General features: G+C 39.3%; 1 protein-coding gene across 3 annotated transcripts in view; it reads right to left on the bottom strand.

Annotated features, from left to right (window-relative positions):
- Nucleotides 1-18192: 18192 nt before the first annotated feature.
- Nucleotides 18193-26975, bottom strand: part of LOC121319407 (phosphatase and actin regulator 3-like) — a 35255-nt gene continuing 26472 nt past the window's right edge. For all 3 annotated transcript variants that reach the window (XM_041256818.1, XM_041256820.1, XM_041256819.1), the window contains exons 9-13: nt 24227-24282; nt 21642-21703; nt 20241-20381; nt 19574-19650; nt 18193-18700 (exon numbers count right to left, since the gene is read on the bottom strand). In XM_041256818.1, coding sequence (XP_041112752.1) covers nt 18685-18700; nt 19574-19650; nt 20241-20381; nt 21642-21703; nt 24227-24282 — 352 coding nt within the window. In that variant the 3' untranslated portion in view covers nt 18193-18684. The remainder of the gene's footprint in view (nt 18701-19573; nt 19651-20240; nt 20382-21641; nt 21704-24226; nt 24283-26975) is intronic.

The raw sequence follows: 26975 nt of genomic DNA on the forward strand, positions 1-26975 counted from the left end.
TTACCTCGCATTAGTATCTTTAAGTATTTCTGTAGATATTTGAAGTGAAGGTTTAAAATTATGGAAGACCAGTAAGATTAATTCTCAGCCCTATTGTTAATAAACCTTTCAATCCATTGCCATAGTAACTTGAAGGCCTCAATCAGCAAATGACTCTTTTTTTTCCCAACAGGAGCTTGATAAAAACAATGTTGAGAATGCCTCTCTGGTGTTGTCAGGCCTGCATAAGTTTGGGAAGACCCTAAGCATTCAGACAGCTGATGGAGTCAATGTAATGATAAAGCAAGCGCTTGTTGATAAGATAAGTATAAAGATGTAGCCTCTTGTCTGCTGAGTGGGAAGCACACTGTTATATTGCTGCCTTTATTTAATCAAATGAAATCTTGGGGATACGTAGCTAGGTATTTAATGTGCTTCTTTTGCAGTTCATTAATCAGCTAATTTTGTGCTTTTTTACATGGTGCAGTGGTTTGAGAAAGCCAGGGACATCTGGGTTGAAGGAGGACAGCTGAAAAGCGAAGCACTGTTAAATCTTACAGAAGACTTTTTTGATGCTTTGATGGTGGGTAGCCGGTTCATAGCAACACCCCTCAACCTTTGTAGCTTGTAATTGGAGAAATTATGAGGGAGCAAGTTAAGTGGAAATATATAACAAAACATTGGTATCATATTACACAGCATTTCTGTTCACAAACACAATTGTTTTTAATATTGTTTGTGTTGCATATCTAGTTCAGGTAACTTGGTATGTATTCTGCCATTGGTTTTTTAACAACTGAAAAGGATGACACTCTAAAAAGCATGTTTTTTTTGTATAGGTTGTGTATGAAAATAGCAGTGAAGGTAAGTAATGTATTTATTTTATGCCTATTTACGTGAATCTCTGGTTTTAAAGTGAAATGTCACATTTCTTACAATGTATATTTTGTAAGTTTCAGCAGAAACGAAGAGTTGGCAAACATCCTTTCGAGGTGTTTATTTAATCGTTTAAGAACAAGAGATTGCTAGCATCTCAGTTATGCTAGAAAATGTTCTTGTTGTATGTTGTGGTTATCCTTTTCCTCAGGAAAAAAACAAGTTATTGGATCGTTCTTACATCGAACAGGAGAGCTGATTGCTGATTCCGGTGTACATATAACTGTCCAGCAAGAGGTAATGTCTCTAAATACAGGTTCTGCACTGCTATATAACATTTGAGTAACTTTAATAAGTTAATGGCTTTTTTCCAAATTTAGTCTTCATTGCTTTTTTTTTTTCAACGTGCTAGGCTGTGAGAAAACTCAACATCATACTGGATGAAATCCCAAAAGAAGACAAAACACAAATCTTATCATTGTGGAAGTTTTTATGTGTCATGTATGTGAGTTGAAAGTACCATGCCTGATCTGCTTCAGGGTTTAAAAGAAGGAGCTTATAAATTAGCATTACTATTAATTTTTTTTTTTTTTACTTATACTGTATTTTCATTTTTTCCATGCTAACAGAGTGAATAGTATTTTTACAACTGGGAAAAGATTTCCTACAACAGATTATTGTGTCTTACAGGAATGGGCTGGGGAAAAGAATATTGATTGGTGGAGGTGAGTGAAATTGTTGTTTTTAATAAAGTTAGTAGGGGTGTAGGAGAATGTAGTGTATTTTTTAAATACTTATTTTACAACTGTTTTGAAACTTCAGTTTACAAACTGTAGATTTCAAGGAATGCAGAAGATCTGAGAAGACTATTAGTATGTCTTTTATCTCCATTAATTCCTGGGGGTCATTTTAGAAACCTCCATACAGGAGCAATACAATTGATGTGGAAAGAAGTGTTTGGCCTGTCAAAACTCAAAGATTAGTAACTGTAAGTAAATTGATGACATGCAAACAAACTCTGCACCTTTCAGATTATGACTTGCAAGCTGCTATAACTGAAGCTCTGTGCAGAATGACTACAGGGAAGCAGAGGCAGGAGCTGGCAGACCAGTGGTTTACTGTGTTGAAAATGCCTTTAAAGGGATTAAAGACTCTGAATTTGAAACGGTAACTATGCTATCTCCTGAATTAGTGCTATCTCCTGAATTAATGCTATCTCCTGAATCAATGCTATCTCCTGAATCAATGCTATCTCCTGAATCAATGCTATCTCCTGCTTTTATATAAGGGCTAAAGACTGAAAATAGACTATTAGAACACAGTCAGAAGACATGTTTAATTTCTCCTTCTTATAATTGCAAGGATTGCCGAAAATTTCTTAACCTGGTGAATGGCATGCTGGGGGACAGAAGAAGGTATTACAGTTTTATTTATGAATATTGTTATGCTTACAGTAAAGTGTATTTGTTACAATGTTAAGCTTGTGCATTTGTGAACAATAGGCTAGGGACTGCCATATTAATGTGTGCTGTTGTCTGTAATTCTGTAATATTTCTGAAGGCTGTTGTGTGAGTTTATCTTTTTATTTACAGCGTTTACACTTATCCGTGTCTCAAAGTGTTTCTTGATGAACATGAGGTGAGTGGTTTAAAAACGCTTCTATGCTATCCTGATTCTACCTTTAGATGGTATCAACATAATACTTTTTGTATTTGTATTTAAAATGACATGTTAATAAGAGGGTAAAATATGAGATACATTTACCGGTACTTTTGTGTATATACTATTACAGGGCTGAGCCTAAACTTTGTATTTTCAGCTGCTAATGCCTGCTGATGTCAAACTGCAAGACTTCTGGATTGATTTCAATGTAGGCAGCCAGAGTATAATGTTTTATATTTCTCCTGATGTCGATGAAGAGGTAAGTGTCAGAGCAAGTCCAAGAGGTATATGTGGAGCTCTTTATTTTTAAAAGCAGTATGTAACTGGTAATGGATTTGCTACTATAAATGTAATTTTAATGCAAAGATATTATTCTTAATAGCCAGGCAAGCTTTCTCAACATAAAAGAAATACGTGTATTTATGTATAGGAAAACCAATGGGAGACGGTCTGCCTTCCTGAAGACGAAGTAGAAAAGTATCTTGTTGAAGGTAGGTCTTCAGATAGATGTTCAGATTTCAGCACTGGATATTCTGATTAAAATAATCTGTGAGCCCTTGATTTACTGTTGGATTTGTATCTGGAAATGTAATTTATTATTTCTTTTACTGATTTTCAGTAAAGCCTGTATACTAATACTTTTCGACAGTGTCAACCACATAGTTAATTTACTATTCTCTACCATTTACAACTTGTAAATGAAAAGGAATACCAAATAATTTGCAGTTGCACTATGTTGAATTTCTGCCTTTCTTTCATTTTATTCAATAGAGAAGGATGGAAATAACCTGTTAAGGGTGTCTATGAAACATCCATTGAATGTCAGTGGCAAGGAAGGATCTCAGATTCAGATATATTTCAGTGCTGCACTGAACATCACTGAAGCAATCAAAAATGTGTATGGAGCCACAAAAGCCAAAGTAAGCTTTACTGCTTTATCCTTCTGGGGTTGTCACATATACTTACATTGTATTGCATTCATCTATGCATACAAATATATTCAGGCTTGCATCTGCGTGTATCATTTTATTTAACATGCTGATAGTGTATTTGTACAATACATATTTACATATAGTACTTTTGTTTTTATAGGAATTTGTTGGAAAGTGTGGGAGTTCTGTAGCGAAAATCACAGTTCGAATTATCTTTGATGAAGATGGCTCACAGGTCTGTAGAGTCATGCTTTCTTGTTTCATTTAGGACATATTTTAATTAGATTTCATGACTTTGTACATATGTGTATATTGTCTGTTTTTGTGCATACCTGACAGCTTTTAGTTCCGGAAAGCCAAGTCTCCTTAACACCCAAGAGTTACAAAAGGTCATCAGGGAGGGAAAAGAAAAGAATCATTCAGTATTCTCAAGAGTCGGTCGTGCCTCCAGAGAGGGCTAGAGCCAGCCTGGAACAAGCCCCACAGCTTCCTTCTAAGGCAAGTCATGTAGACTACAGCAATATGAAGCTCTGTAATGTCAGTTTTCCTTGTGAAGCTAGTAGTTGGAGTAGAGGACTCGGCGCCAACTATTAAAAGGGCAAAAAGTGAGCCTATGGTTCACAGATATTATGGGCTGTCCAGGAAACAAACAGTTACCAGTATGTTGTGCTTTCTTACAGCTGGATACTCCTGCAAAGATGAGGGTGTCTGAAGTCACACTGGCCATCTCCAGTTGCAGAGGGAGGTTAACAACAATGAGTAAAATTACACATGTCATGACAACCTGTGAATAAAATGTAAATAGCTTGTCAGATAATCTTCAGCATGCACTAAAATTACTCGACAGGTGTTAGAAAGCGTGAATATTTGTTGTGTCTATAAGTAACCTTGATTGTTGGGACCCAGGCACCTGTGGGAATACTTTTGTCAGGTATCTGTGTGTGTTAATTATTCTGACACCTGTTGTTTTATTTTAGCGACTCCTGCAAGGAAAGGGAAATTTAAACCAGCATTAGAGCTGGTTGGCTCTTCTAAAAGAAACAGTGGCTATAACCTCAGTAAACTAAAATCAGAAACTCCCATCAGAAAGTCACCAGGATGTATCTCTGCTCAAAGAGAATATGGGACTTCAGCCGACAACAGGGTTAGCAACTATACACTGTTATTAATATCGAGTCATTGTATCAGTTATTTTAGGATGGTGGTATTCATTTTTTTAATATTAAGTTTTTTAGATTGACATTCCATGAATTAAGTTGTGAATTCTTTCACAGCCTGTTGGAGCAGCTCCAGACAGTAGTAAAGCAGGTTCAGAAGGCAAGCAGGAACCAAGGCTCCGAAATGGATCAAAGAAATTTTTCAAGGTATCCAAGTTGTCCTTCTTAAAAGTGTTTTAGTTTTATCCCTTGTTTTGTTGATCCAAAGTGATTTGTATTTAATACGATTACTGTCTTTCTTGTCACAACCTTCTTCTAAGAGCTGATTCACTAATTACTAAAGTAATCGATCAGATTTTTTTTTTACATTGTCAGAGTATTTCTTGTTTATTCCTTTCTAGCAGATTCCGGCAGCCAAGGTTGCTGAGATGCTGCAAGAAGATCAAGACAATGCCAGAGCGTCTGAAGAAGAACATTTGGGTACTAAATATTTACAAATCCAAATCAAATTGGTAAATATCATGATGTACCTCTGTAACATCTACTTTTTCTCTTTGATTTTCAGCTGAATCAATTAATTTTGTGCCTGACTCCCAGCTGGAGATGAAAAAAGACAAGACTTTGTAAGTCTATTTGCAAAACGTTTCCCCATATTATACTGTAATAAATTCTTGCATGCTGTTTCTGTTTAATTTGAAAAAATTACTTGGTTTGAGCTTAGGTTTAATTACTGATACTTGGATAATTTGAAATCAATGCATTGCATATATTGTGTGCATTCCAGGGACCAATCTGTGTTGCATCTTTACCTTCAATTACAACTTTTCCATGTTCACTATTCTGGATTATATTCCATATATCATATGTATCATTTGTCTGTGTAGTTTTTTTCCCACTTTTATGTTTTTGTTTGTGCCTTTGTCTTTAGGTTGCTTGGCCCGCTGATCAGCTTTTCCAGGAATCAGGATTTCATCTCCAGAAGCAGAGTTTCAGTGTCTGGGGGTGTCTCTCTTCTTCAACAAGGTGTTTGTCTGTTTAGCATTAATTGTCTTAGGCATATCCTTAAAAGAGATTAATTATTGAAATTAAAGATGTTGGCTTGTGCTTACATCATACTTGCATGCAATTAGCTTTGGGCTCAGCTAGAACACAATTTAGAAAGGGCTGTTTGAAGATGGTATTAGTAAAATAATTTATCATAATAAAAAATCTACTCTTTAACCTCTAACAGGTGAATCTTTCCAGAACCGAGTGTCCAAACAGCAAGCCTTCTCCATGGCTTTCAATGACCAGTCACCTCCACAGCTAAAGATCAAAACAGCCAAACAAAAAACAAGTACAAGAACAGCTGGCTGAAAAACTGGAGAAACCCAAGAAAGAGAAGAAACAGAAACGGAAACAAGAAGCTGATGACAAAAGGTCTTCTGGGGAGAAGAGAGCTTTGGAAGAAAACCAGGCTGCAGCGAGAAGCATCGAGGGACAAGGGCAGGCACCTCTGGAGCTACAGAAGGCAGAGAACAGCACAGTACAACGCAGCAAATCTAATAAAAAACCTGCATTGGGCAGCTCCAGAAAAGAAGCAATACCCCAGGAGATGAATCGAGCTAGAAATCATAGAGACTCTTTATCTCACAGACAGGAGAATCTTCAAGGAGGAAGGGAAAGGGGGATGGAAGTGTCCTATAGGGAAATGAAAGAGAAGGTGAGGTTGTTTGTGTGTTTCCTTATTTATCAAACCAGGTGCACAATCACCAAAGCTGCTAGAAGATTGATTACGCAGCTATCCTAGCTGTGCTAGACAATCCTTCATTCTCCTCTGTACCAGGGGGCCTTTTGCAGTTATATCCCTGCAATTCACTGCAACTGTTTTAAAGTATTTTACCCTTGTTTTTAAATTTTTTAATATGATTTCATAGGTGGATATTGAGCTTTGTGTTTTTGTTTTTTTTAGAAAACCAAGTCCATTGGAAAAGATTGCATTGGTGTGACAGAAACAACGATTAGCTCTATTTCAGGCAAGTATAGAACAAAGACAGACCCTTCGGTTTTGAACAGGCAAGCAGCTCTGCAATGATTTACTTCCATTAGTATTATGCTGTATTTCTTAATATAGCATAACATAATTTATTATGTTCTTTTATTGTAGGTCTCATCTGGAAAAATTGTGGTCTTTCTCTTTTTAAGTGAGTATAGTACAGGTGTAACCGTAAATGTTTTTAAGAGTACATTTAATCTGCCAGTAACAAATATGAACAGTTTCCAGCTCCAGAAATAATGAAGGTTGGGTTACACTAACACAGTGCCACAGAGGATGCTTTGTTTTGGTTTAATAAAGAAACGATCACAGTCAGAGCAGTGCCGTACATAGGTCATCTGTTTTAATACAGTATTGTACATGTACTGTAACATACTCTACAGATTCTGGTTGTCATGAAGCGTTAAACCTGTGCCAATTTAATTTTCTTTCTGATAGGAAAAGGGGCAAACAGGAAACACTGGATTTCTGAAAGGATCTAGTCATTCCAAGCAAATTAAAATGAATGCTGTGCAGACTGGCTATGAAGTATTACATGCAGTAAAAAATATATATGTGCTTTACTCTTATGTACTGTCCCTATAATATTTTGTCTCATTAAGTACTGCAGTTTAGTTCATTATAATTAAAATGTAACACCCTGTTTATAAATGCTTTCTTCTGTAAATTGTTATATGCCTATATTTGTAGTAAGCATCTGAATAATTTTGGAATTATCTAAATTGTTGTAATTTACAATTTCAATATTAAAATTGTAACTGCTTCATATAAAAAGAACATTTTTATTGTTTGTATATTTTTCATTAGGGATGATATTTACAATTTCAGTGATGAATCCACAGTTAATCCTTGGGTAGGTTTTTTTTTTAATTTTGTATTGGGATAGATATTCTTTAAAGTAGAATGTTGATTTTACATATACTTATTGCATAGTATTAATTGACTTTTTTAAAAAACTATCTTACTCTTTTTGTTTGTCATCCTTTGGGTGTCATCAAATTTTTTTGTCAAATTTGCCCTTTTAACACCTATGAAGATTTTTTTCAATACAGCTAACCTTCAGTAAGCTTATTCAAAGATACTGTATTTGCTTGAATTTACAGTTTTTGTAAAACTGATTTTTATCCTAGTGTAATCCCCAATCATTTTTACTGTGTCCTGTGTCTTAGGCAAATGATACAAGATGCTCGGAACAATCAGTAAAATCTGACAAAAGGTAAACCTACTGTGTAGAGCAAGTGCCAAACCTCTTTGGGGAGCAAGCGAAACTACATGATGTCCAGTAAGAAAATACTGATGCCAAGTAAAATTCTACTTTTCTCCCTCTTCCATACTTTATTTACATTTTTCTTTACCTTTTTAGTGGGAAAGCTGAAGAATCCAGAATCAAGTCTGGCTCTCTACAGAAAGGTGAAGGTAAAAAGGTAAAAAAGAATCTGGGTTTAAGTCATTGTCAGTTTTGTAACCAGTTGTAGCAATCTTACCCAAGCTTTTTGTGTCAGTGTCATTTGAAATAGCTATATGCAATTTTAATTAAATCCATCTGAGTTAAATATATTAAAATGATTGCTAAACTGAAATACATTGCATTGTTTTGGAACAGTGGTTACTGTTAAAACTGAAGAGATTCCTTGTTGTTGTTGTCAGCCTGGAGGTCGCTATGTGAAGAAGCACCTGTTCAGTGACACAGACACAGAGCCCAGGGCGGATAACAATAGGACTGAGGTCAGCTGGCTCCGGGATTATAACAGGAGGTCCAACCAAACGTTGTGGACTATAGCCGACAGCGGCACGGCAAGAAACCCCTCAGTCCTGGCAATGGTAAGGCCTGGTCATGTCTGGTATCTAATTGTAAAAAAACAGAAGCATATTAATGGGAGGGTTTTACGAAAATGTCCTCAGCTGTTGGGGCATGTATAGACAGATGTTTAAATTATATATATATATATATATATATATATATATATATATATATATATATATATATATATATATATAAAGAAAATAAAATCTTCAGTCATATTGTTCTTTATTTAGATGAATCGCCAGAGTTCCCACCAGCAATTCCAAAGCCATGTAAAGAAAAAGCAAATGCCAAAAAGGTAGGAAAAATGTGTGCTTGCCAAGTTCACTTTCTGTGAACTCATATACTTGAAATGATTGTGTAGGTGTGTAGGACCCCCCATGAAAAGGTTCTGTTTTGTTAACAGGATGCGGGAGGGAAAGAAAGTGCACAGAAGGACAAAGCAGTGCCCACCAGGCAGACAGGGAGGCCACAAAGGGCAGCTGCCAAAGGCCATAGGTACTGGGAGCCCTCGGAATCAGGCAGTGATGTTGAATCAATGGTATCGTCACAAGAAGAAGAGCAGTCTGTTTATAAGGTACCAGACAGAATACACTTCTTGCTCACTGCTGCTGTCCAAATGTATTGAGATGTATTGGCCATTGTGATACTCATGTTCTCCAAAGTAGTCTTATTATTATAATGTTATTTGTTAAGCTGGGTTCTTTGCTGTAAAAAGTTTTCCCCTTTTGCTTAATAGCAACAAGCAGTAGGGTTATAAACCATGTTTCCCCTTTCTGGTAGAAATCCCTTAGGGACCCAAAAGTATGTGCTTGTCAGGTAGTACGGTGTCAGGTCCCTTGTAGGCCAGCTTTACTCAAGGTGTTTTGTTGTTTTCATCAGTATATTCAGTGTAAACTGTCTCTGTTATAATTTGTTACAGCCTAAGCAGCATCCAGCTAAACAAATCAGGAAAGGAACAAAAAGGTGTGTGCACCTCCAGAGCAGAAGAAGAGTGCTGGTGCATTGCTGCAGGTTACAATGCGTAAAGAGCTGCAGAAAACATGGATAGCAACCTCACCTCCACCGTCCATAGAAAAGATGAGATGTAGGCATTTTCTCACTTTAATAGGGGTCAGCTGTTTGTCATATATATATATATAGAGAGAGAGAGAGAGAGAGAGAGAGAGAGAGAGTATCATTCCCAGAACAATAGAAATAGCTTACCTAAACACAGTGTAACAGTATTGGTAATATATTACCTGCAGTAATATATTACTGTATATAGTCGTATTTGCAATTTTAGAATGTGTGTGAATGTCGGGTGTCGGAATTATTTATTTTTTGCCTGTGAAATTTAATGTGATTTGAAGAAACTGCATCTTTAAGTTTGTCATTTTGTAAGGTCATCTATATTTGTTAATCCCCCAGCTACTCTCATCTCATAGAGTCTCAGATATGTAAATACATAAATGTTTTTATGAATAGAAATATATGAGATTCTGAAAACACAAACTTGGATGTTAGATGAATTTCCATAGTGAAGCATCTTTTTATAAAGCAATCAGTTTTAGGTCTATTCAGAGGATAGATGCTGTAACAGGTTACCTTTTATCTGCAGGTGCAGAGAAGTCGAAAGTAGTTGCAAGACTCAGTGCTGCTGCTGCTGCTCCAGCTCTGCCTGATTTAACCCCCAAGCCTAAAAATCTCCATGAGAACCCAAAACAAATCCATCCCAAAAAGTTCTATAAATCAAATAAGAGTAAGCTGAAAGCACCATCCCCTTCTCCACCTGAGGCAGCTGCCAAGTCACCAAAGATCATAGTGCAGGATATTGATGATGTCTCACCTCTTTTAAGTCCAGTGGTAATGGTACGTAACTGTTTATGCATCAGTTCAATCAAACAACAGAATCAAACACATAAATAAATAAAAACTGATTAGACCTGATTCTCTTGAACCCAATAGCCCTTACTCACCTCGACTATTCTGAAGAAGTCTTTGGTTAGTGAGAAGGATCTGGATGAAGAGATGAAGCCATGTCTGCAGATCCAGGATAGCCTGGAACAGACTGTCTCGTCGGACAACGAATGCACCATATCAGTTGAATCACGCAGCAATTCCTCTGACAAAATAGCGCTGTACACTGAGAGAGAAGTATGTATCTATACATGTTACCAGTTCCAGGTTGAATAGAAATCTTTCTTTAAATGTTTTTTTTTTTTTATTAAGTTATATTTTTAGACTGCAATACTGCTTAATAGTTTGCTAAGCTTTGTGGTAGAGTATATATATTTGTTCCTTTTTTTACCAGTTTCCCTGATTAGATAATGATGATCTATTTCACTGAATACCTGTATATTTGCCTGCTTACTGGTAAGTAATTAGCTGATTTGCTTGTTGCATTCCAGAAAACTCCCTCTCCCTTTGTGATGCCTGAAAGTAATAGAAGACATGGAGCCAGAATAAATGAAGTCCATGTCTCAGGTAAAGGCACACACAATTCTGTTACCAGCTTACATGTTCGCTTGTACATAGGTCAGCTTTCCTATATGGTCACATAGTGTTTCCAGTGACTCACATTTTAAGATCCCGACAGTTTCAAAACCCTACAGCCATTGAGACCTTTACAGTTGGGTGTAGCCATCCTTTGTAATGCGTTTTATAAAAACAGTTTAGTGTTGTCTGTTACTTGATCATAAAATGGTGTTTGTGAGTTATTGATTACAAAAGTGGTGAAACATCCCTATAAGATAATGATTCCTGTTACTGTTCAAAGAGTTACCAAATATAAATATATTATAATGATGGTTATACAATAGCCAGTGCCTACTGATCTAGTGGTGGTATCATCCTGTTCACAGGACCAGCAGTATTCTCCTCTGCGACCCTGAAGCGGCTCCACGTAGACCAAAGTGAAAACTGCTCAGAAGAGGAAGATGAAGAAGAGGAACCAAAAGACAAAGGGTCCAAACTGAGACCCAGAAAACTCTTTAAATCAGATGCTTCAGCCCGCTGCACTGAAATTGGTGTGTTTCAAAAGACTGTTCTGAGTCAGCTTGCACGCAGCAAAAGGAACAATGTTAGGATATTTTGCGGTGGAAATATGGGAAGAAATGCTGGTTTCCTTTATTACTGTTTCTTATTGCACTTTCCCTGAAAATGAAAGTTACATACATTTACAGAATATCACTGAAACATGTAGATGTCTAAATTTTTTTCATTTTGAGGGCTGACCTAAATTCAGCATTGTACCCTTAACATGTTGCTTATGTAAAGTACCAAAGCAGCAGATCCCATTTGCCTCTTTGACTGGTTTAAAAGCTGGGATTCTCAAAATATGTACTGAACATATTGGTATCTTCTCAGCCCTTAGTCCTTACCGGTAGGTGTCCATGGAGAAGGATTAGTTAGATTTCATTTTTGAATTATGCACATACCTGGAGTGCTTGTGGAAGGTCTGACTTGATGGGATAATGTAAAATAACAATTAAATAAAGCATGCACTCACAGGCAATGAGAAATAAAAAAAACAAAGATAATTGTGAAAAACTGTGATGCACGGCAGCTATTTTTTTAACTAATTTATGTAGAAAATTTGTAAATAACTGATACTTCCTTATATTGCCAGAGACAACTTCAACCATTATAAGGAAGGAAGTGCATCAGGAGGATTGTGCTGGCAGCTATGATGAGGAGGAAGAAGAAGAAGAAGAAGAAGAAGAAGAAGAAGAAGAAGAAGAAGAAGAAGAAGAAGAAGAATGGAGTGAAAGAGAACGAGAAGTGATGCATAGACCCAAAAAACTCTTACAGATGGATGGTAATGACAGGACAACTGACAGAGATCTCTTCCTTCTTTAATAGTTAAACATGAAACAAAATGTAATAAATAGACAGCATACCAAACTGAAGAGCACTGTTACTTACAAATACCAACTATGATTACTGCACAGAGAAACACATAAGGTTGCAGTTGTTACAGGTCACTGTAATAGCAAGAATGTACCAGCATTCGGAATACAGTAACATACAGCATTGTAAACATGCTATTTATGAATTCATCAGCGCATTAGAAATTCTGAACAAAATTGGGCAATCGTAACATTTAGCTACATTTGAAATGATTTTTTTTTCCAGTTTTTGTTTAGTATTTGTTTTCAGGACTAGTACAACAAAATATTTTTTCTATACAAAGTGAAAAGTGAAAGAAGTGGAATCTTCCTATTGTTGCCTCCTTGGTGACAACACATAATGTTCTGTGACTGTGTACCAGAACAAGAGCTCTGTATTTGTCTACATCAGCAGGAGAGTGAATTCCTTAAAAAAAAAAAAAAAAAAAAAGGCTATAAAGCAGAACAGTTTTGCCTTAAAGGAATTCTGGAACCGTAAGAAAGTCTGACAGAAGAAACACATAGCCAAAAAATACAAAAGCCTTCCGGCATCACTTAAAATAAGCAATTGCAAAGAAGGCCAGTATACATTCAATACCAAGAACTCACATGGTGTCTTCTGTGGACATGCGCTCCTGGGAGACCAGTGGAAACCAAGACATGGGGATGATGTGTCAGAAATTTAGTACTGATTTAAAGAGGAAATTCCTGGTACAGTCTTTTATGGCTGGCCTTTTTTTTCCTGGTTAGCTCAAAGCAAGACAGGTTTTTGGGGCATGGCCGTCACATTTTTTTTAAGGGTTCGGTAGTTGGCTTACTTTGGTATAAAACTAGTAAAAACATTTCAGAGCAATGGGTTAGCTGTTCCTTCCTGAATGTAGCTAGTTGTTTCTTGATAGTTTTATATTATTATTATTATTATTATTATTATTATTATTATATTATTTAATTTATTTAATTGTTCTTGCATTTCTCTTATAAATAGGCCCTGTAGAGTTTATACCTGTTTATATATCTCATTCTCTGGGTAGCCCTGCTAACACTGTAACATTATTGCTTTCCACATGAATAAAAGATTCTACCGTTTTACAAAAGTTAACAATATGCATTTGTTGTTTACTTATTTCTTGAATTCCTGTCTCGCATAAGGTTGTGTTTGTGTGAAAGTGTGTGTTTGTTTTCAGAATCGCTCCAGGAAGATGGAGCATTACATCAAGCAGTCACTGCAGTCCGTGCAGCAGCACCTCTCCTCTGTGAGTGTGCAGGTTCAGGAGTGCAGGTCAGTGTCACGATATTCTGGGCACTCTGAGAACGCAGGGCACGCTGGAAGGAATGCCTCTCTCTTACCTTTCCTCTGTTCCTCTTTCCCTCCCACAGGGTGCAGAAACTGGAGCGCTTCATGGGTGAGATCATGGATGAGCTAAACGACTTTGAAAAGGACACTACAACCTTGAAAAACGTGGAGAAAGAACTCACTGTAGGTTACCATTTTTACTAAATACTTTTTGGTAAATCATGATAAAGGGTCATGAGTAGCAGTGTGAGTATTCTGTCCATTTGATAACATTCTGGACTTGAAAATAAAACTGATTGGCAGCTCAATTGGGAGGCAGAATACATTTGTATATACAATAGATGTATATAGACTAACATAAGTAGCATTGTTTGAGTGGATTCCTTACAGACAGAAATAAAGTAATGCATGTGTTCCTTCTCAATAGAACTTTTGGAAAAAGCAGACTCAAGAATTGACTTCTTGTCAGGAGAAAGAACAAAGGAGGTGAGTGGTATGTCTTATTAAGACCAGTGTTTAAAATAGTCAGTTGTCTGTACACTGTAAACTGATTTCTGTGTCAATGTTTTTTAATTGATGGTGTTAACAGTATTTTTCCCATCCCTGTTGTTAATTCTCTTCAAACTCTCCTGTCTAATGGCAGCATCTGCTGGGACAGGTGGGATTGGAGCAGCTTCAAGCTTCTTATACCCTCTGTCTGCTAATGCTCCAGGGTTAGCAGCTACAGCTGGGCTGAAAGATGCACTGGGCTCAAGGTCAGGATTCCCTACCCTTGCATGCAGAGTCTGTTTCCCTAAATTAGTTCTGGGTAACAGAACCAAAATAGGATAACTTATATAAATGTTAGCTTGCGTAGTTCAGGAGGCATGCAGCAAGGGGGTTTCCAATTTCCTGTCAGTTAGTACCTATTTACTATTTAAGCCCTGATCACTTGCACCTTTGCTGTCTAGCGTTTCGTTTTCCTCCTCCTCCCCTCCTCCTCCTTTTCATACATGCCTTCGCATCGGTCGTCTCTGGGGGGCAAGTGATCATCACTTCCCCGACCTCAGGGCAGGCTTCAGCCTCCCTTGACCTTCAGGGGGGTTCTCACCGTGTGAGTCAGAGCGGACCTCCAGCAACACTCTGTTCTTTCGCAGCTCCTGCTCTTATTTTGCCTCACTCAAGGCTGTTCTATACTCTGTCTCAGTTCAGGACTTGGCTACTCATGCTCGAGTCCCATACTATGCATACATACAGATGCTGGCTACCTCTCCCTCTCTCTCTCCTTTCGTGTCCCAGTCTTCCGGGACCATCTTCCTCTGAGGGGCGGCTCCCCGAGTCATAACGCTCATATATGTTTTCGGTTGCTAGGTCCTTCGGCCCTGAGCTCGTGTCGGCATCGTCGCCCTCAGTCAGTGACCACTTTCTGTATCCTGTCTCCGGTTGCTAGGCCTTCGGCCCTGAACTCATGTCGGCATTGCCGCCCTCAGTCAGTGACCACTTCTGTTTCCTGTCTTCGGTTGCTAGGCCTTTGGCCCTGGGCTCGTGTCGGCATCGCTGCCCTCAGTCAGTGACCACTTTCTGTATCCTGTCTTCGGTTGTTGGGTCCTTCGCCCCTGGGCTCGTGTCGGCATCGCCGCCCTCAGTCAGTGACCACTTTCTATCCTAACTTCCATGTCCAGCTTCGCTGGTCTGCTACTAGAGTGGGCCTCGCCTGCTCTTCTATCCTAGGTCCGGTCCTTTCTAGCCGGCACTCTGTCCTACTAACAGCTCCCTTCTGCTTCTTCTGCCCTATCTCTACCCCCAGCTCATGCCTTGTGAATAGCAAGGGGCTCAGCTGAGGACCTTTTTATGTGGACATTATTTCCCATGGCCAGTTGGATATGACTGTCACCATATGAGTTTCTAGGTGCCTGGGATGAAAAACTGTGATTACAGGTTCTCCATAGAGAACAAAATCAAAGAAGCTATGCTGGTTATCACCTAAGTTTTCAGAGTTTATTACGTTATTAAGAGTATTGGCTTGATTGGTGTTACCATGATGCCATGTTGCAGGTTATAAATAAAAACAGCAATATGCAATTTGTTGCGATTGGCTGTCAATCACAGATTTCCTGGCTATCTTTTTTCCTGCAGAATTCATCACCTCAAGACTTCCTTTGAAAATAGTGTATGTCACAGTCTTGAGTATGAGGGGAGAATCTTTACCTCTGAGGTATGTTTTGGGAATAGATTAAGAGGGGGAATACAATGCCATGTACTATAATGTTGTACTTCATAAACAGACTGACACACACTACAGAAGCTGTTTTAATCCATCTTCAATGATTTGGGAAGTATTTTAAATCACACATTAAATAAGTTTTGAATTGAAACGGCAGCTCGAAAACCAGTGCTGACTTCTGAATTATGAATATTAAAATGTATCACAATCTGTCTGTTTGAAAGAAAGAGACATGAGCTGTAACAGTACATTCATTCTTGACGATGAGTTTTAAAAGAGCACCAGTATTTGGGGAACTTTTATTTTGCTGACAGCAGGATCTTTGAAACAGTAAACAGAAGAGATGAATTAAGGACTGTGCCAACTGAACATTTTTTTAATGAGTCCCATAGCTGGTTTCAGAGCACAGATATATATATTTTTTTTAATCAAACATCAATTAGATGGAATTAAAATGCAGATCATGTGTACAGCTAATTACAACTCCCCCATTATAGTCACTGAGGGAGAGATTGGCTGAAGACTATCTTAATAGCGGTTATTACTGAATATATTTGGACGGGAAAGCCCTGCTTGTTTTCAATGAAGCCACGGCTCAATGTTGGTATGAAATGTAGGTATTTGAAATAAATGGAATTATCTCTTGCAGACCTTCACTTAATACAGAACCCCATGATACACTGCTCTGCAATGCATTCATATTATGTATTATTTTGTCCTAGATGTATTTGATGAGGAAGGAGATGAATATAGTTCAGGAGAGGTTTCTCAAGGAAATGGTGGGTGTGATTGTCTCAAATTCTTTGTGAACAGCATGTTTGGGTTCTTACAAAAATATAAAAAAAATATATATTCTTATAAAATAATATAAAAAGTGCAATGTTTACCACATGCTGGCTCCTAAACATGGTTGACCCCATTGTATCCTGTTATCTAACTGTTTTCTTGGCTACCCTTCCCTGCCTAAGGCTCTCATTTCAGTAACAAATGCATTTTTTGTCCTTTAATCTAAAGCAAGAAGAGGAGCTCCTCGGTGTTCGCAGAGGACTGCAATCGCTGTTTTTGCCAGAAGGCAGGAAATTCTAAGTTGAGTGCCGGCTCTACATTTTATGAACAGCAGACGTATATAGTTGTTTCTTTCTCTTCGAGTTTTAGTTTTTGTGTTCTACATTTACACAAAAGAGGAGATCCAGCTGTCAAGAAATTGTTTTGTGTTTTTGATCACTCATTTCTTGCATTTTGCATTAAGATACCAACAGAGCATTTTTCGAATACCATGCATCTTCTCATACACATTGTAAATCGTTCTACACTGATAGACCATTTTAATGCAAAATTACTAATATATTACCAGTAGAAGGTGTTCTAATAACTGCACTAAAAACATAAATAAAGCTAATGTTAAATATACATTTTAACTAAACTACAGACAATGGAATGATTTCCAATAAATGTTAGGATTAAATTGTTTTAATTACATTTTGTGTTTAACTGTAATAAAGGCTTCAAATTAAATGATTTTCTATTTCCCTTTTTTATATACCATAAACTGATAATAGATATGGGCTAGCTCTTTGAGCAAGCATGCTCATTTCCACAATTAACACTGCATTTTTTTGCCATAGCAAATATCTCTTTTCATGTAAACTACGGCACTTCTGACAGTGTGCCGCCCACACCAGTGCTGTCAGCAGATGGAGGTATGCCCCAGCTATCTGGAAGTGCTGTTACTCCCCCATATGCCATCATCAATGACTGACTGAGGCATCACTGTATATATGTAGGAAATCTCTAGGCAGAATATTCTATTCCTTCTTTGGTCCAAAGAGGAAAGACCTTTCCAACTGTGCCACCCACACCTTGAGCAGGGAAAAAGCTGCTTGATTTTGCTGCTGGTGTGTTGGAGATAGTGAAAAGTTACATAAGGCAGCTGGCACAGCAGGAGGACCTGGTAGAGCATCCCACCTGCAAGGATACAGTTTAGTGTACACATTTGAAGTCTTATTTACTGTGCTACTGATTGCCGCTAGTATACTTACAGCACCTAAAGTTGTAAAGCAGAGCTGACAGACCCGGCTGTCAGTCGGTAAAGCCCATACACTGCTCTTTATTTCCCTATTGCAGGGCAGCTCTTTCCATAGGGTCTCCTACATGTAACACATTAACATCCCTATAGACTGAAGCACAATGTAGTGATTAAACACACAACCACACACACATACACCACATGTCATGAGTACAGCTGATACAGTACTCTAGACCAAGGTCTGGGGTCCACAGTTTGACCCATCAGCAACAAGCAGACCCAGCCTTCCTCCTTGAAAGTTATTCTAAAAGAAAAAAAAATTAACACGTTTTGTTTTTTTAAAAACTTGTATTGTGCAGACAATAAATAGAGCTTACAAAGGGATATCTTTTGTGATAAGACATGGATTCCCATTAGATTGATATTTACACAGTTAATATGACATTGCTCCAGATCAGTGAGCCCACGATCCACGAGTTGTGACTGGTAATGTGGTGTAGGAAAGGTTAAGATGGTCACATGCACAACTCCCCCTTTGTATCGATAGGCTGCCTTCCAACAGTCTGTAAAGAGCCTTGGAAACGAACAGCAAATGGATCTCCATTCTCTTCCCATCTCTTGAACATCATCTGAGGCATCTTGCTGAACTGTTGAGTGTTCCCTGTGTGAGCTGTGCCACACCATGCCCATCAGCAGTGCCCACTGAAGAGGTATTGCCCCCAAGGTTCACAGCACCCAAATGTCAGAAAGGATACCAGGGTATCTGGCTCGGGACATTGGAAGAATCCTTTCAAGGTCTTCAGTAACAGAACCGGGTTTAGGAAAATTCTTCATAGAAGAAATCTTTCTACGGTCTGTGAAACCTGAAACAACAAGAAAAAAAATAAGCAGAAATCCACTTTAACAACCAAAAAAATCTATCCTGCAAAACTATGTTGTGGCATGCTACTCAAAAAAACCAACTTCTAGAATAGTGGTGCAGCACCCTAAAATGCAAGTAAATAAGTGAACAAAATATAAAACAATCTAACAGGACATCCTAATGTGGCATAATGCTGGCGTTGGCGCTGTTGGCTGGGTTGTCATCGCTTTGGCAAAAACTCGACATTTTCAAACAAACTGAACTGTTGAAATTCTACGATTATTTGCGACAAACGTTGATATAACGTTGATATAATGTTGACACGTATTGCCAGATTGAGACTGTATCTAGAATAGTGGAAAGGGTTTCGACAGCAACTGTGATGCTCTCCCCTGGAAGGGTAACCCTATCGACGCTCAACATACAGAGCTCTCCCTGTGGAGATTAGTGTAGCAAGAGGCAGGAATAGAAGTCTCTTTGTTAATTAACTGCTAAACATAATTTTTGCCACCTGAATTAACTGAAAAGGGCCAACCTGAATAACCTGTGTTGGGCCAGTTGAATGCTGGCCAGAACTAATTATTTATGTAGCAAGCAAAACCCAAAGGGATGAATAACTGCAGGCTCTGCCCTTTACAGTATGCTTGATTCTGTCATGTGACCAGACAGAAACAAGGAGAATTAGGAGAATGGGGGCTAAATCGGGAACTGCATTAGTTATTTTTGACAGCGTTTGCCAGTGTGTGCAAATCTTGGGCCCCAGGAGGACAGACAGCCCTGCTAAATCTGGCTCAGCACTATATTGTTATGCCACTGGCTGCCCATGCTGCTTAAAATAGCAGCCTGCAGCTGAAGCACAGCTCCCCATACTGACCTTGTCAAGTGTTTGCTCGACGCATGCACTTGCATTTCGTTGCTTTTGTACTCGTTCAGCTCTTTCCGAATCGCCGCCTGCAACAAATAAAACCACAGCGCGGTCAGAACTGTCAATACTGAGGCTTGACGAAAAAAAGAAACTGGAACTATCAACAAGGGAAATTTAACAGGCAGTGAAGGACTCAGTGCCAGGAAAAGGACAGCAACAGACAGGACACTTTTATCTACAGGGTTGGCGCCACACAAAACAGGCACAGGGATTAATTAGGTGTTTGTGAAGAGGATTGGACATTAAGTGACAGAAAAGCTTGCTTCCTACACATTAAATTAATCCTGCATGTCGTTACTATCTAAGACTTAAACTGGCAACCACTGAAGCTAAACCTACAGCCATTACATATTAGTATGTTTTACTAATATGTAATTAAAATGTGTAAGAAATATTAAACATGTTTCATTCACCTATCGCACAGTTTCAGTAAAGCAGGACTACACTGGACTTTTGTCGACTCTTAATAGGTGAAGACCAACATGTAAAATAGGTCTGCTCTGTAGTGCTGTACCTTTTCCAAAGTGAAGGAATACATATTAGCCAATTAATAATAAGAGCATCAAAAAAAGAACCCAGAGGATTAAAGGCTTGCTCCCTGATCTGTCATGGATACCTTGTCTGCTGCAGAGAGCCGCGTCCAGGGCTTGTCTGCCCGCCTGTCGTAATCCTGGGCTTTGGCCACCTCCACGTAATCGCTAAAGCGGATGAGGATTTTCCGATCCCGCAGCTCATCAACTGTGGGCCGCTGGTTGAGCTGAAATACAAGAACAGCAATGCACAGATCAGAAAAGGGCAGAGCACAGCAGAGCAGGGCTGAAATACAAGAACAGCAATGCACAGATCAGAAAAGGGCACAGCACAGCAGAGCAGGGCTGAAATACAAGAACAGCAATGCACAGATCAGAAAAGGGCACAGCACAGCAGAGCAGGGCTGAAATACAAGAACAGCAATGCACAGATCAGAAAAGGGCAGAGCACAGCAGAGCAGGGCTGAAATACAAGAACAGCAATGCACAGATCAGAAAAGGGCACAGCACAGCAGAGCAGGGCTGAAATACAAGAACAGCAATGCACAGATCAGAAAAGGGCACAGCAGAGCAGGGCTGAAATACAAGAACAGCAATGCACAGATCAGAAAAGGGCAGAGCACAGCAGAGCAGGGCTGAAATACAAGAACAGCAATGGACAGATCAGAAAAGGGCACAGCATAGCAGAGCAGGGCACAGCAGAGCAGGGCAGAGCAGGGCACAGAGGATTTCTTTGTACTCTAAACAATTAATGTGCAAAAATATTATTGTCTAAATTTTTCTGTAGAAAAGTACTTTGTATTTGTCACCAGTTAAAACAGCCACTGATCATTTTGTACAAATAAACAGCTATTGTTGGAACACCACTAGACAGGTCAACTTTTGTTAATTTTATGAAATACGCCTCATATTTTAAGACTGAATTAAAGCACAGCCTGATATCATTCTGGCTGGAGTGCAGGTGTTCACTGGCAGCAATACAAGCCCATCTGGAAACAGCGTGCAGCGCTGCTGTGTGGTGAAGGGAAGGGGCCATGCTTGCAACGCAACATCTATTTTATCCCTGACTCAGGACTCGGAATGTGATTTGTTTCAACAATAGCAGGACGAAACACCTGGTGTTTAACAGGGGCGTCGGTACGAGGACAGACTTAAAAAACGCTGCCTCATGAACATTTATAATCTGCAAAAAAATAACCCATAAAATGTGAAAGTGCAGCTGTTTTGTTAATTAAACGACTGGCCCCTTGGCTGGGCTGCACTAAGACTGCAGGGACATTTTTGCTTCCTCAATTTTCACATGAGATTCCAGTCATCAGTTGTCTTTGTGAATACAATTGGCAAAAAAAAAAAAAAGAAAGAAATTAAAAAAAGGTGTGATGTCTGTTGTTGAGCTGTTTGTGCCAATCACAAAACATCCTGCATTACTAGACACACATTGCACATACACACCAGCACATTAAAGGGTTACATCAAGTTTCACATACCTTTCTGTTCAGCCTCTGTTTGATTTCTCTCCTTTCCTCCTGTTCAATCTGGTCGTTCCTCTCTGCGGGACAGAAATGGAAATCAAAGGTTAGTATTTGGAATTAAATCAAGTGAGAAAATCATTTGACAAGATCATTCCCTTTCATTTCATGCATGCATGCATGTTTTAAATGAAATATATGAAATAATACAACCCGCTGGAATACCTGTCATTTTGTTGGGGTAATGATTCACTGATGAATGAGTGAAACCACTGTGTGGATGTGTTGTAATGCCCACATGGATAACTAGCTATATAGGGCATCAGGGCAGTGTACTGCTCTTTGCATCTCCCTACAAGTAAGATTTAATACAACAACTTTGAGAAAAGCAAACAGATGCAACCTGGACTTAAATGGAGTTCAAGGTGCCTCCTAATTATTATTATTATTATTATATTATTATTATTATTATTATTATGTTTTAATGGCACCCTCTGGTGACACATGTATCGTTCTCTAAAACATTTTATACATCACAGTATTCTCTGTTTTAATTGCATTCAGTGTCTAGAGACAGTGGAAAGTTGCCACATAAACAGTTAATAGGATTCTGATTAATTAAGTTACATGGGATTGCTTTTTGTCTCCTGTTTGCATATGGAGAAAAGTAACAGAAGCACAGGCATGCTTCCCTACTGGAGTGTTTCACTTGTCAAGTGACTTTATTTACACCCTGTGCAGCACAGCGCATGTGCACAGGCTTTTCCATTCGCTCTGCAATCTAATGCTTCTTTTGAATAACCTCTTTGGGCCTATAAAAGAGCGAGTGGTAATACACTACATCTAGGAGTGAATAAAAAAAAACACTCAGCAAATAAACAGAATGTGCGCTGTGAGAATCGGAACAGTAATGCGGTCCACAAGGTCATGCACAATGAACGAATGGAGCCTGCAGTGCACGCTCCATTCAAATGTGCAATGCGCAACCAAGGTCAAAAAATGAACATTGATCAGGAGTTCAAATCATTTTTAACGATAATGTTTCTGCTTCTAATTATACAGCACTGTTGCTGCTGTTGTCATTCCCAGCTCAAGGTCCAATCCCCCGCCCTCCCTTCTCAGCAGAGTGATTTAAGTGTCCCTTTGCATCCTCTAGATGGTGAGGGCTGTGAATGTAAATGGGTGTTTGTGGCGGCTGATGAAGAGTCTTTGACAGACAGCTCACCAGCACAAACCCTTTACCATTACAGCTGAAATGATCACGCAAAGCTGGTACTAAATCCAGCAGGTACTTTAAACGCTGCTGTTGTGGTTTCCAGAGAGCAGCTAGTATCCTGCACTCCAGTCAGTCAATCCCCTCGGGGGAATCCCCAACCAAATGCTTGGCCTCCATTTGGAGATGAGAAGGTGCTACATTAAAGCAATCTGAAATACAAAGCCTCTGTGCAGATCAATACCTGAAACTGAATATTCCCCCAAGTCCCTCGCAAGCCCGAGCTGCTGTTATGTTTTATTGCTTGCCCTTTTCATTAAAGGCCCAACGCTGTAAGTAAAATGAGTTATTCTTGAGCCATTGTATCCCCTGCGCTCTGCTCTGCTTTCTTGGTACTGCTTTCAAGGCTACAGTAAACGCAGCTGTTTGGTTTCAGGGTTTGGGTAAAGCATCACTCATTACAACAACAACAAAAATAAAACAGATTTACATTTTAGTTGTATCTGTAGTTGTCAAAAAATCTGTGACGAAACTCAATAAACAGATGGATACAATGTATAGGCCTACAATTTTTTTTTTTTTAAGGACAAGTGGGAAAAATGCATTAATATGTATAAAAAGAACGTTTCCTATTTGTATTTTGGGGGGTTGCTATCAGGCGCTGTGGAGGAGGTACACCGCCTGTTTTTTGTTTGGTTTCTGGGGCTGTGTTAATTTAGCTTTGAAAGGAATACCCACCTCTCGTACTGCGCGGGGAGGTGACTGGAATGTGTGGGGTTGCCCACTAATAACAGACCCGCGGCTTGTCCTTCTTCTGCGGTATTCTCCTGCCGTGCCCTGGGCAAACGGGACACGCACACAGGACACACCGAACTGCGCTGTGTGCACAGCTCGTCAACAGTACCGTCTGTACATGATAATTAATAACTACACTGATGATTATGGAGGCTACGTTTAATAAGGTATTACAAAATAATAATAATGATTCATAGCGCACACTATCTGAGGCAACCCCGAACCAACACCGACTGTAGCCTATCATCGGTGTCTGATTTGGTGGAAAGGGGATATTCTTAATGACTTAATGACCAGTGCCAATTTTTCATAACAGGTATACCGAACCTGAATGTGCATGACTATAGCTACACATCAATTATTATTATTATTATTATTATTATTATTATTAGTTGTAGTAGTATATATTGAAGAATACGTTATATTACACATCTGTAAAGCTGAATGCATGTTTTTCCTGACATGTTTTAAAATGGGAGACCCCCTGCATACCACTGTGAAGAAATACAGTATTTACACAAAAAGACACTGTAAGTATGATATGTGAACAGGTGCGTGCAGAAATGTTGAAAGGGGGGAGGGGGGGGGCACTTACGTTTTAAGATATTCCGGCTTTCCAGTTCCTCCACTGCCGGCCGCTGGCTTAGCCTCCTGCGAAAAAACACCAAAATCACGTTTTGTACCATGGTGCGGATCTCGGTAAATCAAAGTCCTTTTCCAGCGCTCTGCCAACTGCTCAGATCCCCGGCGAGAGGGGCGATAACAGGCGAGACTCGTATCGAAAGCAGCCAATTTCCACTCTCTCCCCCCGCGCTCCGTCTGGTAGAATTGAAGACCAGCAGACTCGGTCAGCATCGGGGAAAGGACTCAGCGCTCCAGGGTGAATAATAATAATAATAATAATAATATACTGTAAAAATAAAAATCTGTATAAAAATGTAAAATGGTCAATTTAACAAAACGCGCGCATCAGATAAGTCCCTTATGTCTTTTTGCAGATGCTCAAGATTCAAATGCTGCCAGTTCTGCCTCGCAACCTGGGTTGTCGTGATCAAAGTGGTCCAGCCTCCTTTTCTTCCGTGCACAATTCTGTTATACTATAGGCGGTACGAGAGGAATTCCCACGCACACTCACATCTCCGCCGAAAATACTGCTGCAGTCAGGACGAGCCTGTATTGCACCGAGGCTTCCCCCATCTCAATTTCACGCTGCACTAACTGACAACCTCGTTCGCTCAATATAACACAATCGAAAGAATATCTTTCTATCTCAAACCGCCTCTCTCAAGCGAAAGAATATCTTTTTTTTTTTTTTTTTTCCCAGCACAGCTATTCTTCCTCCTTGACAAACACAATCTCGCCGCATCTATATCGAGGCGTGCAGGAGAAAATTGAAATCCGTGAAATCGGCTGATCGGCTGATCTACGTGCCGGCCCCCCCCCCCCCCCCCATATATATAGCCATATAGCCGTGTCCTTTAAATGTATCGCGATAGAATAAATAATATATATATTTATAATATATATATATCTATATCTATAATATATATATATATATATATATATATATATATAGTTTCTGATGCTAGAAACTTGCTTTAAAGAGGCATGCATTGAATTATAAGCATTGTTTCACAAATAAAGAATGACAGACTCACAGTGACGGCGTGTTCTTTCTTTCTCTCTTTTTTAAAATGCAACACCCTTGGGAATGTCCTCCCAGACACTATGTTCTCTATAAATGTGTATTGATTTTTCAGGGAAATTAGTTAAATGTAGACACAGGACTATAAATAGGGTATCAATGTGCAGTTCACAACAAACACCACTGGTGCATGTAAACTATTATGACTGTTTAGAGAATACCCATTTAAAATCATGAATAGACTGTACCACTGTAATATTTACATTCAGAACCCTCCCCAGACTTTGCCTATTGTCAGAAGTAGAAGGTGTCACGCTTTAAGAATGAAAGACTGTTTAACTGCTGCAGAATGTAGAGGGGAATTCCTTAAAGCATTGCAGAACATAAGGATGCTGGAATGCAAGCAGGCAGAACTCCACTGGCATTTCCTACCCCACCCTGTTCCTTAAAACGTTCTGGAATGCACCCATTGTGTTGGCTCTCCAACACAGGTGCCCGCGTATTTACTCCTTATAATTAATGCTTGTATTGATACTAGCAGGGTTTTTAATAAGACACAAACAGGTGACGCATCATGCAGCAGAGCCCTTGTTTTATATACCTCGAGCCAGTGTTCCCCTGGCTGGGGGCTGTTTGTTTGTTGAGACGGCAGAAAGGAAGAAACACAGAAACACAGCTGCTGCCGCGCACGGGCAGGGGGTGAATGGGACTGTGTGGGAGCACAGCAGACTGGATTAGAACCAAGAACAGATGGATTACACTCCAGCAAGCTTGGGGTGTCTTAGGAATGCCTTGTGCTGTGGCCTGCCTTGTATATGAGTCTCTCTCTCTCTCCCTCTCCCTCCCTCCCTCCCTCCTTCTCTCTGCCTTGTTATTATAATAAAATTATTATAATAACAAGGCATCCCCTGCATCGCTGCGCCTTAGTCACAAAGACTGCACTTCACTCTGCTCCACTCAATAATTAAACCCCCAGGCCCAGCTCAGCTCTGTGCTCGCTGCAAGAGCTACGTCCCCTACAGGTGGGCACAGATAATAACTTTGCTGGCACCATGGTGAGGGCTTTGCAGATTATTTGCTGCACACACACAAAAAAAGAAGGGAATTCTGAAATGCATAAATACAACCAAACGTTGTGGAACCAGTATGTGCTGGCCCTTCTTTACATTAGTGATCATTTCAAGGTAATGTTTCAGTTGGAGATTGGAGATCCTTTCACATCCATTTGGGACTCATGGCAGATTCTAATGAAAAGGCACCGCAAGCACATGAACGCACCTCAGCACACAGTTTAAATGCATGTGTTCAGATTTATCAGGCGTGATGCAGTGCCGCTCGAGCAGTGTATTAAATGTACAATTTCTCTGTATGGGGGGTCATTCATAATGACTTCTCGTTGGAACATTTGTCAGAGGAGTGAGCAAGTTTCTTTCTATTACACACATTCTTCTGCAGCTGGGGCTCCAGTGGCGACGCACACGAGACGTAGATTTCTACATTGCTCGACAGAGTTAAAAATAACCCTGTGCTATTTTGATCCCATTATGTTTTCTGGCCAACATCTGCTGTACCTCAAGTGAGCTGCAAATGACTGTGGCCCAGTTCTAAAATTAACAGTGTTTGCAAGTCAACTGAGTTGGCTCTGCAGAAAACCGGAAAAATCACATCAAAATAATGTGCCTTTACTTTTTAACCATTT

Source organism: Polyodon spathula, chromosome 8 (genome assembly GCF_017654505.1).
Source record: "Polyodon spathula isolate WHYD16114869_AA chromosome 8, ASM1765450v1, whole genome shotgun sequence".
NCBI lineage: Eukaryota > Metazoa > Chordata > Actinopteri > Acipenseriformes > Polyodontidae > Polyodon > Polyodon spathula.